Genomic DNA, 12,873 nt, shown 5'->3' with positions numbered 1-12,873 from the left:
CACTCTTTAATAAGTATCTTAATATTTTCTGTCAGATCAATGGTTTTCCCTCTCCCTCTCTCGCTGTCAATTTTTAATAAATTAAACATATGTCATTAATAAGAGCAATTAATGTATGCTGTCACAGTCGGAACCTTTATTTTGAAAGATGAGCCGAACCTTTGGTACGGGCTTGTTGATGCGACGGTCACACTTGCTTACGCCGCTTTTCTAACTACCGTCTACAAAAGAAACGACGGATGCCTAAACGAATTTAATCTAAAGTCCCAGGTATTTTATATGCATTTATATGTACATTTCAGCATGTGAAATGCAATTCTTATTTTGACAGAAAACTTTTCCCTTTTAAAACACACAGCAAAGCATTAACGTTACTAGTATTTATGCTAACAGCTTTGTCTGTACACTATTTTTGTAGACCAGGCTTTGCAAATGTATTAGAAATGCTAGTTTTTGAACAAAAAAGGTTAAGATACTTCAAATTAAGTTAAAGATATATTCAAATAGTTCAATTTGTTTTATCTCATTTGTTAGTTAGCCAGACATATTACATTAATATTAGATTTAAAGTCATGTTGTGAGTTTTAGTATTATTTTAAATTATAATAATGCATAATTAACACTAACACTAACAATACCGAAACTCTTACCACGCAATTAAAGTGTACATTTAATGTAACATACAAACAAAAGTTTTCTGTATATTAAAATAATGTAAAATATGAATATGAAAGTCATTGGATGCGACTAGGCCTATTCTTACTATTATATTATTATTAAACTCACTGAAAGACTCGGGAGATTAGTCTGATTTCCAAGCATACATGTGATTGTTTAGCATTTCTGATGTTTTGTGTGTGTGTGTTTGTGTGTGTGTGTGCCTGCCTTATTTTCTGATCTTGACATCTTTCAGGATCATCTGGATGTGTGTAATTATGTGCACAGCCTCATCATAGTCTCTTCATTTCTCAGGAGGGGGAGTGTGTTTGTGGTCTCTGTGAGACTAACTGAGGACTGGAGAGCCAGTAACAGGGTTTTAATCAGCCTCACATTGAGGAGTATTTCTGTGAGTGTATGCATGTGTCTCATCATGGGCGACGTCATTGACTTGGACAGACAGATCGAGCAACTCAGACGCTGTGAACTTATCAAGGAAAATGAGGTCAAGGCGCTGTGTGCCAAAGCGAGGTAATGCCTACACTCAGGTGTTCAAGAGACCAGATGTCTCATTGTGCATGCCTTATTAGTTTTTTTTTATATGCATCTAAATGGTTATTGCATGCTGATTGTTCTTAAGTTGTATATCAGTATAGAGTTGATTATTGAATTAATGTTGCAAGTGTCGTTGTTTTGCTCTGTAGGGAGATTCTTGTGGAGGAGAGTAATGTTCAGAGGGTAGATTCTCCTGTCACAGTGTGTATTTCTTTATAAATGTAATATATAACTAACTTTTCATAGGATTATGCAACTGAAACTAAATCACTATTTTGTTTGCAGGTCTGTGGAGATATACATGGGCAGTTTTATGATTTAAAGGAGCTATTTAGGGTAAGCAATTGAGCATGCAACATGGCATTCATTGAATTCACCATACATTTACTTTCAAATTTGTATTGCCCTTGGTAGATCAGTTTTTTTCAAAAACCCAATGCATGTGTCATTTGATTCTGATTGTTGTCCTCTGGGTTTTCAGGTGGGGGGTGAAGTTCCAGAGACAAACTACCTCTTCATGGGGGACTTTGTGGACAGAGGGTTCTATAGCGTCGAGACTTTTCTATTGCTGCTTGCATTTAAGGTGCAATATCTGTCCAGAAGTTCTTGAATCTTGTTTGCTTGTAATGTTATAGCTGCGTTAAAGTTGTTCTACACTCTGTAGTCTGTTCTAGTCTCAGTTCTTTGTTTATGCCTTCAGGTGCGATACCCTGACCGAATAACGCTGATCAGAGGGAATCACGAGTCGAGGCAGATCACACAAGTGTATGGCTTTTATGACGAGTGTCTTAGAAAATATGGCTCTGTTACAGTCTGGAGGTACTGCACAGAGATATTTGACTACTTATCCCTCTCTGCCATTGTTGATGGCAAGGTAGGTCCTCTTATATTTTAGTATCTTTCCACTTTCTATAACTTTTACGTTTTACCACACACACACATGTTAGGGATGCACCAATAGGATATTTTGGCCGATACTGATTTTAACAAACAACTATGGACAGATACCAATAGATACTTGCTGTCTTATTTGAACTTTTGTTGTTAAAGCAGGGCTCAGTAGTTTCGGGATTTCTTCGCTGTATTCTCGCTTTTTGCTCGCAGGTTTCTCTCTAGAGCTCCCCCTACAGCTTCGGAATAGATATTTGACAACACTGTTGTAAAAACTCGTTGGAGATTCTCAGACGCCAGAGGCTAGTAGATCAACGACATCAAAGCGGATGGGACATTCTTTAAAACGTCTTCTTCATTCGGGTTCGAACAGCGTGAGGGAGCGCAATAATGACAGCATTTTAGCAGATTTCTTTTGGCCTTAAAGCAATTGTTTACATCGCGAGACCTGATATCACGCGATACTTCCTGACGCGGCGGCCCGCCGGCTCAAAGTTGCAAGTGCGGATTCTCCGCTCACGGGCACCAGGGGGGTGCGAAACGACCACCATTCAACCCGAAATAAGTAATATAACCATTCCAATGACTCCAAAGCTGTTCAGTTAAGGTAAAAAAAGTTACTTAGTTCACCTTTAAATTAGTTTTTTTTTTCTTTGCACGTTTTTAAGACTTAGCACAAATTGAAATAAATTAAGAAGCAAAGCCAATTTGACAGTCGTCGTAGGAGAAGTCACACTGCAGGACTGCGAGTCAAAACTTCTGAGACTGCAAGAATTTCGTAGGTAAAATGTTGTCCCAACGGTCATTGATCGGCTGTCAAACTAAATTTGTCTCATACAGCCAAATTGTGGCCAAAATCGTACAGTGTGAACCCAGCTTACATAACTGACTATGTTTACAAGGATACTTGCCAAGACAGGCTTTTTCATTATAATTTTGAAGTGAAAAAGAACTCAATTCAGTATTTGCTCGCTGTCCAAAACTGCGAGCCAAAACTGTTAGCTGTTCAAAGCTGCACTGTCGCGCTTTAGATGTGTGCGTACTAGGGCTGAATGATATGACCTAAAATCAAAATCTCGATAACAATTTTGTTTTTTGTCTGCTTTTATTTATTTATTTATTTTATTTTATTATTATTTTTTGCCCTCATAGTTCACTGACAAGGTTTGTACTGTAAATATAATCGACTATTAAAGGTGGGATATTTTTTTCTAATGAAAGAGTGCATTTTTGTATTTTTTATTTTTTTATAATTAAAAAAAAATTACAATTAAATGCATTTATATATCTGTAGTAATTTTAGTCAGTTTGTGGCAAATCTGTATTTGAGTGACATTTGCCACTGATTGTTGTAATACCAGCGCTACTGTATGTTGTTGATCACGCAAACTGTTCATTCTAGGAAATAAATAAATCGCATCCGTTACTGTTAACCTTTATTTTTGCGTGCATGCCGGTAAGTGTCGGTATAAGTGTAAAATTGGCCAGCACAAGATAAACCAAAACTTCAACATTTGAGGAAGATCCACGTTTGGCGTTTTTGTTATTTGTTTCAGTTATACGTTAGAAAAGGTTCTTATCTATGGCTTTATGGAATAAGAAATAAAACCGTTTTTAACAAGTTAAATATAATATCTAGAGACCTACATTACATTGTGAAGTGCCGATGTCAAGTTCCAATATACTTCTGAATGCTTGGTCCCAGTTTTCATAATGCATTTCAGAATGGTAGGTGTCACTTTATAATGGTTTGTGGCATTTTCTGTCATGGTAGTTTACAGTATGAAATACCTGATTGGTAAGTGTCAATTTGTGGTGGCACATATCCCTGCTGGTTTCACTTTTTTAGTTGTGGCCACCTATCTAAATTGTTTTATAATTCCAAAAGACACAGCTGAGCTATCAATCCTATGCAAATAGAAAAATAAATTGTTGAGTTATCAAAACAACTGTGTATTTACAATGTATTTAATTACATTGTGAAAATTATTTAAAAAAAGAAACGTATTATAATAAAAACATACAACAAGATATACAGATATTAAATAGGGAAAAGCTTAATGGTTGTAACGATTGCCCCCAGGATGTAATAAACTCTGTTTGAAAACAACTAATTAAATGTCGTTCTGCCGTTTAGTGCATATGTTACAACATCTACATAATGGGCAGCAGACTGTCACTGAGCTACTGAAGGTGCCACAACATACGGCGACATGCTCCGCAAAAATGTCAGTGGCACATGACGCAATCCATCGGCACGTCACAAGTTTTATTGGCACATAATGGATGTGCCACTAAGCATAGCGGCATGTGCCAATGGCTTCTGTGCGCATGATACCGCCTCTGATGGTTTTAAATCAAAAATCGACCGATACATCGATGGATCTCTTAAAGACATTAAAGTCACATCGATGTCACATGTCTTTACGGGATTTTTATGGGTTGTGTGTAAACGCACTCTCTGATTCCGGAAAATCACTGGCAGTGTGAATGAACCAAAATCAAACGAACCCGGGTCAAATCCCGGGTCACTTTATCCGTGTATTTTCCGGAATCTCTGTGTGAAAGGGGCTTTATGCTCACCAAGGCTGCATTTGTTTGATCAAAAATATAGTAAAAACTGTATTTAAATTTAATTTTAAAATCGAACTATCCCTGTAATGGCAAAGCTATTACTCCAGTCCAGTTACTTATTTGAAATAGAAATCTTTTGTATCAGTGTAAAACTATTTTTTGTCACTTTTGATCAAGTTGATGCATCCATGCTGAATAAAAGTTTTTTTTTTTTTTCTTCTTACAATTACTGACCCCAAACCTTTTAATGGTACTGTATGTATACTGTTTTTGCTCCCCAGATATTTTGTGTGCATGGTGGGCTTTCTCCATCTATTCAAACTTTGGATCAGATCAGAACTATTGACCGAAAGCAGGAAGTTCCTCATGATGGACCCATGTGTGACCTACTGTGGTCTGACCCTGAGGGTGAGAGACTAATAAAATGCAACATAAAGGAAGGACCTTTAATATGTTGAGCTAAAGACCTAAGATTGTTTGCTTCCTTTCTTGTTTCTAGACACCACAGGGTGGGGAGTGAGTCCAAGAGGGGCTGGATATCTGTTCGGCAGTGATGTGGTGGCGCAGTTTAATGCTGCCAATGATATCAGCATGATCTGCAGAGCTCATCAGCTGGTGATGGAGGGCTACAAGTGGCATTTCAGTGAGACCGTGTTAACTGTGTGGTCTGCGCCAAACTACTGTTATAGGTGTGTGGGTTTTTTTCACTCTTACAGTGGTTCCATAATTTGTTTGTACAAATGATTATTTAGACGTGAGCATGCTGCTTTGCATTGCTTAATTTACAGCTCCTGAGAAACGTCTCACCAGGAACTGTTTTTATATTTCCTTCTCTTGTTATATTTTCTTAGGTGTGGTAATGTGGCAGCCATTTTGGAGCTTGATGAGCATCTCCAGAAGGAGTTTATCATATTTGAAGCTGCACCTCAGGAAACCAGAGGCCTCCCCTCTAAGAAACCTGTGGCTGACTACTTCCTTTGACTTTCCAGTCCAGGAGGACATTTGGAAGCATCAGAAACAACACCTGTATAGACTGCCATTTTTAATGTTTTTTTTTTTTTTTTGGCCAACTTTTATCTGCACAACATCAGTACTTAGTTCTCGTTTCTCATAAGCTTTCACATTCCTTCCTCAATACAAACTTTTTCTTACATCTTGTAAAATGTATTTGAAACTGTTATGACTTCCTAATTATGTGGTAGTTTTGTATTTTCAAACTGGTGATATTTTTTCCCAACAAAAATAAAATGAGTAGGTTTAGATATTTGCATATATAAATCTGTACAGAAATTAGCATATTCATGAACTTGTACAGAAATTTGCATATTCATGAACTTGTTCGTTTTTTGCTGCTTGTATTTATATAAACCAGTGTTGCATATTTGTAATCAGTTAGAGCCGATCAAAATGTTTATATTCGCACCTGAATAATTTACAGAATCTTTAATCATAGACAATGGTAGAGAAGCTTTCAATATAAGCGATAAATCATGATTGTCAAGGACACGATCATACACTAAAGATAATTCTTATCAATTTTCAGGTGCTCTGAAAACTTGAGTCACTACATTGTATATTTTGATTCACAGGTTTCATATGGTAATGCAATCTCATTGATACACACACATACATGTATATATAGCGGGTAAAATAAGTATTTAACACGTCACCATTTTTCACAGTAAATATATTTCTAAAGGTGCTATTGACATGCAATGTTCACCAGATGTTGGTAACAACCATCCATAGATCAAAGCAATCCATACATGCAAAGAAATCAAACCATAGATGTCCATAAGTTAAGTTGAGTGTAATGTTAAATGACACCGGGAAAAAGTATCAAACGCGCTTGCTGAAATTGATTTAATAGTACAAAAGCTTTTGTTGGTAATGACAGCTTCAGGATGCCTCCTGTATGGAGAAACTAGGTGCATGCATTGCTCAGGTGTGATTTTGGCCCATTCTTCCACACAAACAGTCTTAAATGTCAATGTCACTTTTATTTGTATAGCACTATTAAAACAACACGTTGACCAATGTGCTTTACATCATCTCAGTAAAATAGACAGTAGACTATAGAATAGACACACACACAAAAAAAAAAGTACAATAGTCGACCTAATAGAATAAAAAATATCATGAATAGGCCATGGCAAACAAATATGTCTTTAGTTGTACTTTAAAAACATGTACAGAGTCACCGTCCCTAACATTTAATGGAAGCCATTCCAAAGTCTTGGCGCTACTACCGCAAATTGCACGATCCCCTTTCTGACTTAACTTGGTCCTTGGAATTTTAAGCAAATTTGGCCCACCGAACGTTCAAATCTTGAACCAAATAGCAGTGCACAAAACACTTTGCTTCGGAGCGGTATTCGAGGCAAAGCGTATCCCATCATGCATAATGTTCGGGAGCTCATGTGCCCCGAAATCGCGAGATGTCGAGGAAAACATTCCACTCTAATTTAAATTAATTAGATACATATAATTTGGTAGTAAAAACATAATGTGTTACACATTTTATTGATGCAAAGATGAGTATGGTATGTGTAGGCCTATTTTGTACAACATTTGATTTGCAACTGTTTTTATCACTTGATTAGAAGCACCACAATTTAAAACGTGTCTTCTGTTAGTTACATAGAGACTACTGAACAGACATGTAGAAGTTTATTTTAAAATGCAAAGTATTGAAAATATAATAAATAAAAGCTCTGTAAACATTTGCATTTTTTGCAAGACTATAAGTGTGTCCCATCGAATAATCAAAAGTTCTACACATACTTGCAGTCTTTACACCTACTTGAACACTTGGGCCAAATAGAGAAAATACATACTGCAAGTAGAGTCTACTTTTTGTGGCAAAAGAACTTAGACAAAGACAAAGAACTTAAACACATGTCTTGTCCAAATACCCACACTTTGCACTTGACCACTGGTCTACTTAGTAGATAAGTGGTCAAGTACAAAGTGTGGGTATTTGGACAAGACATGTGTTTAAGTTCTTTGTCTTGCTGAAATGTCCACACTCATTTCATCTTCATCATCCTGCATGGTAGATGGCAGCAGATTTTTATCAAGAATGTCTATGTACATTTTTCCATTTATCCTTCAATTATATGAAGTTTGCCAGTAGCCTACAGTTTATGCTGAAAAACAGCCCTACACCATGATGTTCTCACCTCCAAACTTCACTGTTGGTGTGGTGTTTTTGGGGTGATGTGCAGTGCCATTTCTCCTCCAAACGTGTGTATTATGGCATCCAAAGAGTTGAATTTTGGTCTCATCTGACCAGACTATATTCTCACAGTATTTCACAGGCTTGTCCAAATGTTGTGCAGCAAACGTTACACGACCTTCAACATGCTTTTTCTTTAGCGATGGTGTCTGGCGTGGAGCCATGGCAGTTGAGTGCATTACTTATTGTTTTATTTGAAACAAGTGTACCTGCTATTTCCAGGTCTTTCTGAAGTGGTCCACAAGTGGTCCTTGGCTCTTGGACAACTGTTCTGATAATTCTTTTACCTCATCTGTCATAAATCTTGCGAGGAGCACCTTGTCGTGGCCGGTTTATGGTTAAATGATGTTCGTTCTTTCCATTTCCGGATTATGGCCCCAACAGTGCTCACTGGAACACTGGAAATCCTTCTGTAACCAATGCCATCAGTATGTTTTGCAACAGTAAGGTTGCGAAGGTCTTTAGAGAGCTCTTTGCTTTTACCAATCATGAGATGTTTCTTGTGTGACACCTTGGCAATAAGACCTTTTTTTAGGCCATCAGTTGGGACTGAACCAGCTGATATTCATTTGCACTGACAAGGGGCAGGATTGCTTTCTAATCGTCTTGCCTTTCCATTCCTTTTTGCACCTCCTTTTCTTCATGTCTTCAATACTTTTTCCCTGTGTCATTTAACATTATTAAACGTAACTTAATTTATTGACATCTATACATGTGTGGATTGCATGGTTTGTTACCAACATCTGGTGAAAATTTCATGTCAATAGCACCTTTAGAAATATATTTACTGTGAAAAATGGTGAAGTGTTCAATACTTGTTTTACCCGCTGTACATTATTTATATATATATATATATATATATATATATATATATATATATATTGCTATTTTACAAAATGTCCAAATGTTGAATCTAGCAGCACATACAAACTGAAAAAGTCATTGAAATCTAAGACTATAATATAATCAGTGATGTCAACATGGCTCAGTCGCTCAGTGGACAATGACTGGCTATTTTTGCAAGGTTAAAGCCAACGTCAAATTATTTTCCCTTGTTTCACATATCAGCATTACTGATGACATCAAATCTGTTGAAAAAGGCAATGCGTGAATATACACAACTGAAGTGCCTTGACGTCCCTCGCGTTTTCGTGAAAATTGTATTGAACCTGTACATTCTTTCAACATGCCCTTTAATAACAATTCAAAAGAAACAGGCTTTCAGAGAATTCACAATATTCATGTTCAGACCAAGCAGACTAAAAACTTCTTCATATTTCTTGCTCTAGTAGTTGCCTTTGAGTATGTCATAATAAAAGAAATTGAACCACTTCAGTATCAAAGTATCACAGATGCCCAATGACTTTTCTTTAAATATAGCACAGCAGACAAAAGGTAAAGCAACACACAGAGTAAGTGTATGATATGGCTTATTCATTTGGTTATTACAGAGACAGTACATGCATAAGATGACCAAGTTCTTATTCAGGTAATAGTGTTCAGTTCAGTCTAACAAGAATAACTGAATTAGTGAGCTCTCATTTTCGGTAGCCATGCTTATTGGAATGCAAGTTTTGGCAGTGTTGAGACGGGTCACACTCCACATTAATATGTGCCAGCACCAGAACTGATTTTTCTAGTTTCCATTTGAATTATGTCTCCAAGCTACAGTTCTTCTTATGCTTCTGTCAGATTAGATTTTCTTTCATGTCTGTCACAGCAGAAAGGCACTTTTACCAGCTACCAGTGGGCATTCCTTTCCTTAGCAACTGTCTCCAGGAAATGCAAGTGATTCGCATAAAGGGCCAAGGAGGAGTCGACATCAGTCCAACTCACTTGACCAGCATCATCGCCTGCTTGCAAAGGAAGCTCACTTACACTATTGCCTAGATGGAAAAAAACTGAATCAAACACGTGGGGTAGAACAATGTACTTATATCATTAAGTGTTTCATCAATATACTGCTTTTACCTGATTCATCATGGAAATTGACCGCAACTGTCTCCATCCAAGCATTATCTGTGTTTCTTGGATCATCTACATAACCTTTATATACCTATAGAAAAAGTTGCTGAGTTATAAAGCATTGCAACGCTTAAGGTGTGGTCACACTTACCATTGTTCATTGTGAGGTGTGCTTCATGCATCACTACGTGGCTATCACAATGCAGCTTTTTTCTCGTGAAATTTCACTAATGTGGCTGCACCTTTAGACACTGAAAACCACACATGATCTCACCTGAAGACCTTCTGAGCTGAAAAGCTTAGTGATTCGCTTTTGGATATTTTCCGTCTCACTTGCAGATGCTTGCAGACAGTTCATTGCCTCTTCTGAGAACTCGCGCTGCAGTGTTTGAGAAATGCGCTCCCCGGGGTCCACCATACCCTGAACACGCAACAACAAAAATATTATAACCCTATGTTAGCACATTAGCAGAATGGATAAAAAAAAAAAGAAGCTTAAAAATCACCCCACACATGCTGCTCACTCAAAATAACCATTCTGAAAATTTGACTCAAAATTAATTGTGTGAGATGGTCCCTGTTAAAAATATATAATAGATAAATGCTTACATTAGCATGGCAGTTTATACTCACCCCTGGGATTGCCCATTCGCCGCAGTCCAACCTCTTGATGGACACAAATTGCAGCATGGGTAGTTGTGAGGTAGTGTGGTGGACAAGTTGTCCTTTCGAGTCCCTTTTCCACCTGTATGAAGCAGCCACAGGAAACGGGAATGGGTGATTGTTTATTAAGCATGTGAACTCTGCCACATTGAACTTGAAATACCTTGCATGCATGGAATTGTAAAACCGGTCAAATGGGAGAAAGACTGCAGTTGAAAGGTTGGTTACCACCATTTATTATGACACATTCTAGTACCTGGTAACTATTGGATCAGCAGCGTGGTTTGGACCCCACCTTCCCAGTAATCCTCTGCCCTCGAGTCCAGTTCTTCCTTGTGGATTACTGAGGATGATTTACAGCGAGTAGATTTTAATAAGCAGCAAATCAAGACCTTGTAAATATTGTAAATATTTCAATATTTTAGATGACCTAGTATTTTAATGTTTTGAATCTCTTCATTTCATAATAGATACATTTTGCAGCATCGACAGTTACTGAACTGGATTGAATAAACATTTAACTGACCCAAGCTGAATAACGACACTATTGTCTTCAGTAGAGCCGCTTATAGCTGAACTGAACTTTTATAATTACACTGAATCTGCTTTGATACAAGCACAATATAAATAAAGGTGACTTGACTTTGACTCACAGTGGTTTTCCATTCTGGATACCATATTGGCCCTCGTGGCTTCTCCTGTCCACAGATCCGTCCAAGGAATTGAACAGTGGGGAAAATGCACTAAAGGAAGTGTTAATAGTCTAAATGAATTAAAAGATACACATATATTTAAAAACATTATCAGGTATACTGTTTTAATTTAAACCACTATAATTCTCCTGTGCATTTTTAAATTTTCAGTGCAGCGTTTTGGATTGAAAAAAAAAAAATATATATATATAACGGTATATAATGAAAACAAATCAAATAATATATTTATTTGATTATTTATTTTCATTACTCATGGTGCGTTTTACATATGTTGTCACTCACCCAATCTCTGGGTCAGCCCAAATTGGCTTTTTCAGCACAGTGGAAGTCGTATAGTTAACAGGGCTGTACTGGGGCCAGTCTGTCTTCCAGTCAACTTTGTCATCTGGGACAGGAAAGCGGCTTGTGTCTGAGCCAGGATATACTGGACAACGAGCCTTAATGTGAGCGACAGGAGACATGTAGACAGATGTTGATGAACAGACACTGGGGGTGATGTTAATGGCGTTCTTCCTGCTGAAAATGGGTTCAAATAAACCATTCATTTAAACTTGACGTTTCAATTTCACAAAGTCAGTCATGTTTCTTAAAATAATAATAACAATAATTTTAATAATCACAAGACAAAATACAAGGTACTACAAGAAAACGTACATTATTAAGAAATTAAAAAGCTGTCGATAATAGCTGTATTACAATTATAGCTTCAGAATTTAAATTACTTTCATTCATTAATTTATTACAGTAATTTACATACCAGATTCCACTTGTACCGGCAGAATACGGAAACCCAAGAAGACTAAGCGCTACTTGCACCGATGCAACCCAGTTACGGGAAACTGTTTTCATTCCAAATCAATAAATGAAACCCAGCGCTGCAGTAACCAGGAAGTGAGAGATCAGCCCATGGATCAGCCCAGCCTTTCAGTGACGCAATTCATGTGACTTGCTGCAGTTGCTGTAATGATCACGAGCCACTAGGGTGCTCTGCTGTATGATCTGGAAAATCTCTCTGGTAGTAGATTTTTTCATTTATAAAGATTTTTTCATTTTTCCATCCCAATATAATGGACATAATTGGGACAGGTTTAAACGCATCAAATTAGAAATTATATATATATATATATATATATAAATTCTAGTGTTGTCAAATCGACAGGTTTTTGTTTACATAATACGTGTGTATAGATATTTTATATATGTCTCTGTGTGTGTATATACTGTATCACATAATTTATACATGCATGCATATATATATATATATATATATATATATATATATATATATATACATGTGTGTGTGTGTATACAGACGTGTATATAATATATATAAATATAATAATATATACACATATTATGTAAACAAAAACGTTTATGTTAGATGCGAATAATCGCGATTAATCGATTTGACAACACTAAAATGATATTATAATATATACTGATGGAAAATATGCCAAGTTCGTATACTATTTCTCTTGCATCTCTTGTTGAGATACCCTCTTCTGTCTTTATTTTTTTCCAACCACAAACTGTAAATCACGCCGGAGTGCCTACTAACCGTAACCGTGGGAGGCATTCTGCACACCCACTCGAGCGCTGTGTAAATGCGTCTGCTTT

At 36.9% G+C, this 12,873-nt stretch overlaps 2 protein-coding genes across 3 annotated transcripts; one reads left to right on the top strand and one right to left on the bottom strand.

The window, feature by feature from the left end:
* Positions 1 to 163: 163 nt before the first annotated feature.
* On the top strand, positions 164 to 5,939 carry ppp4ca (protein phosphatase 4, catalytic subunit a). Its single transcript, XM_084123272.1, has 9 exons — positions 164 to 270; positions 973 to 1,188; positions 1,362 to 1,413; positions 1,498 to 1,548; positions 1,694 to 1,795; positions 1,913 to 2,086; positions 4,959 to 5,085; positions 5,177 to 5,366; positions 5,529 to 5,939. The coding sequence occupies exons 2-9, from the start codon at positions 1,079 to 1,081 to the stop codon at positions 5,656 to 5,658; spliced, it is 936 nt and encodes a 311-aa protein (XP_083979398.1). The 5' UTR covers positions 164 to 270; positions 973 to 1,078; the 3' UTR covers positions 5,659 to 5,939.
* A 3,152-nt stretch (positions 5,940 to 9,091) lies between these two features.
* nudt9 (nudix (nucleoside diphosphate linked moiety X)-type motif 9) lies at positions 9,092 to 12,180 on the bottom strand. 2 transcript variants are annotated; one of them, XM_084123586.1, is made up of 8 exons: positions 12,014 to 12,180; positions 11,539 to 11,772; positions 11,197 to 11,286; positions 10,800 to 10,886; positions 10,514 to 10,625; positions 10,155 to 10,301; positions 9,887 to 9,971; positions 9,092 to 9,801 (listed from the first exon to the last, which is right to left on the bottom strand). In XM_084123586.1, the coding sequence occupies exons 1-8, from the start codon at positions 12,103 to 12,105 to the stop codon at positions 9,656 to 9,658; spliced, it is 993 nt and encodes a 330-aa protein (XP_083979712.1). In that variant the 5' UTR covers positions 12,106 to 12,180; the 3' UTR covers positions 9,092 to 9,655. The 2 variants fall into 2 exon arrangements, with proteins under 2 accessions (XP_083979712.1, XP_083979713.1); XM_084123587.1 differs by having other exon boundaries at positions 11,539 to 11,769; positions 12,014 to 12,179.
* Between the last annotated feature and the right edge of the window lie 693 nt (positions 12,181 to 12,873).

The sequence above is a fragment of the Abramis brama genome, assembly GCF_963993115.1.
Source record: "Abramis brama genome assembly, chromosome: 1".
NCBI lineage: Eukaryota > Metazoa > Chordata > Actinopteri > Cypriniformes > Leuciscidae > Abramis > Abramis brama.
This window is presented reverse-complemented; position numbering and strand designations above follow the sequence as displayed.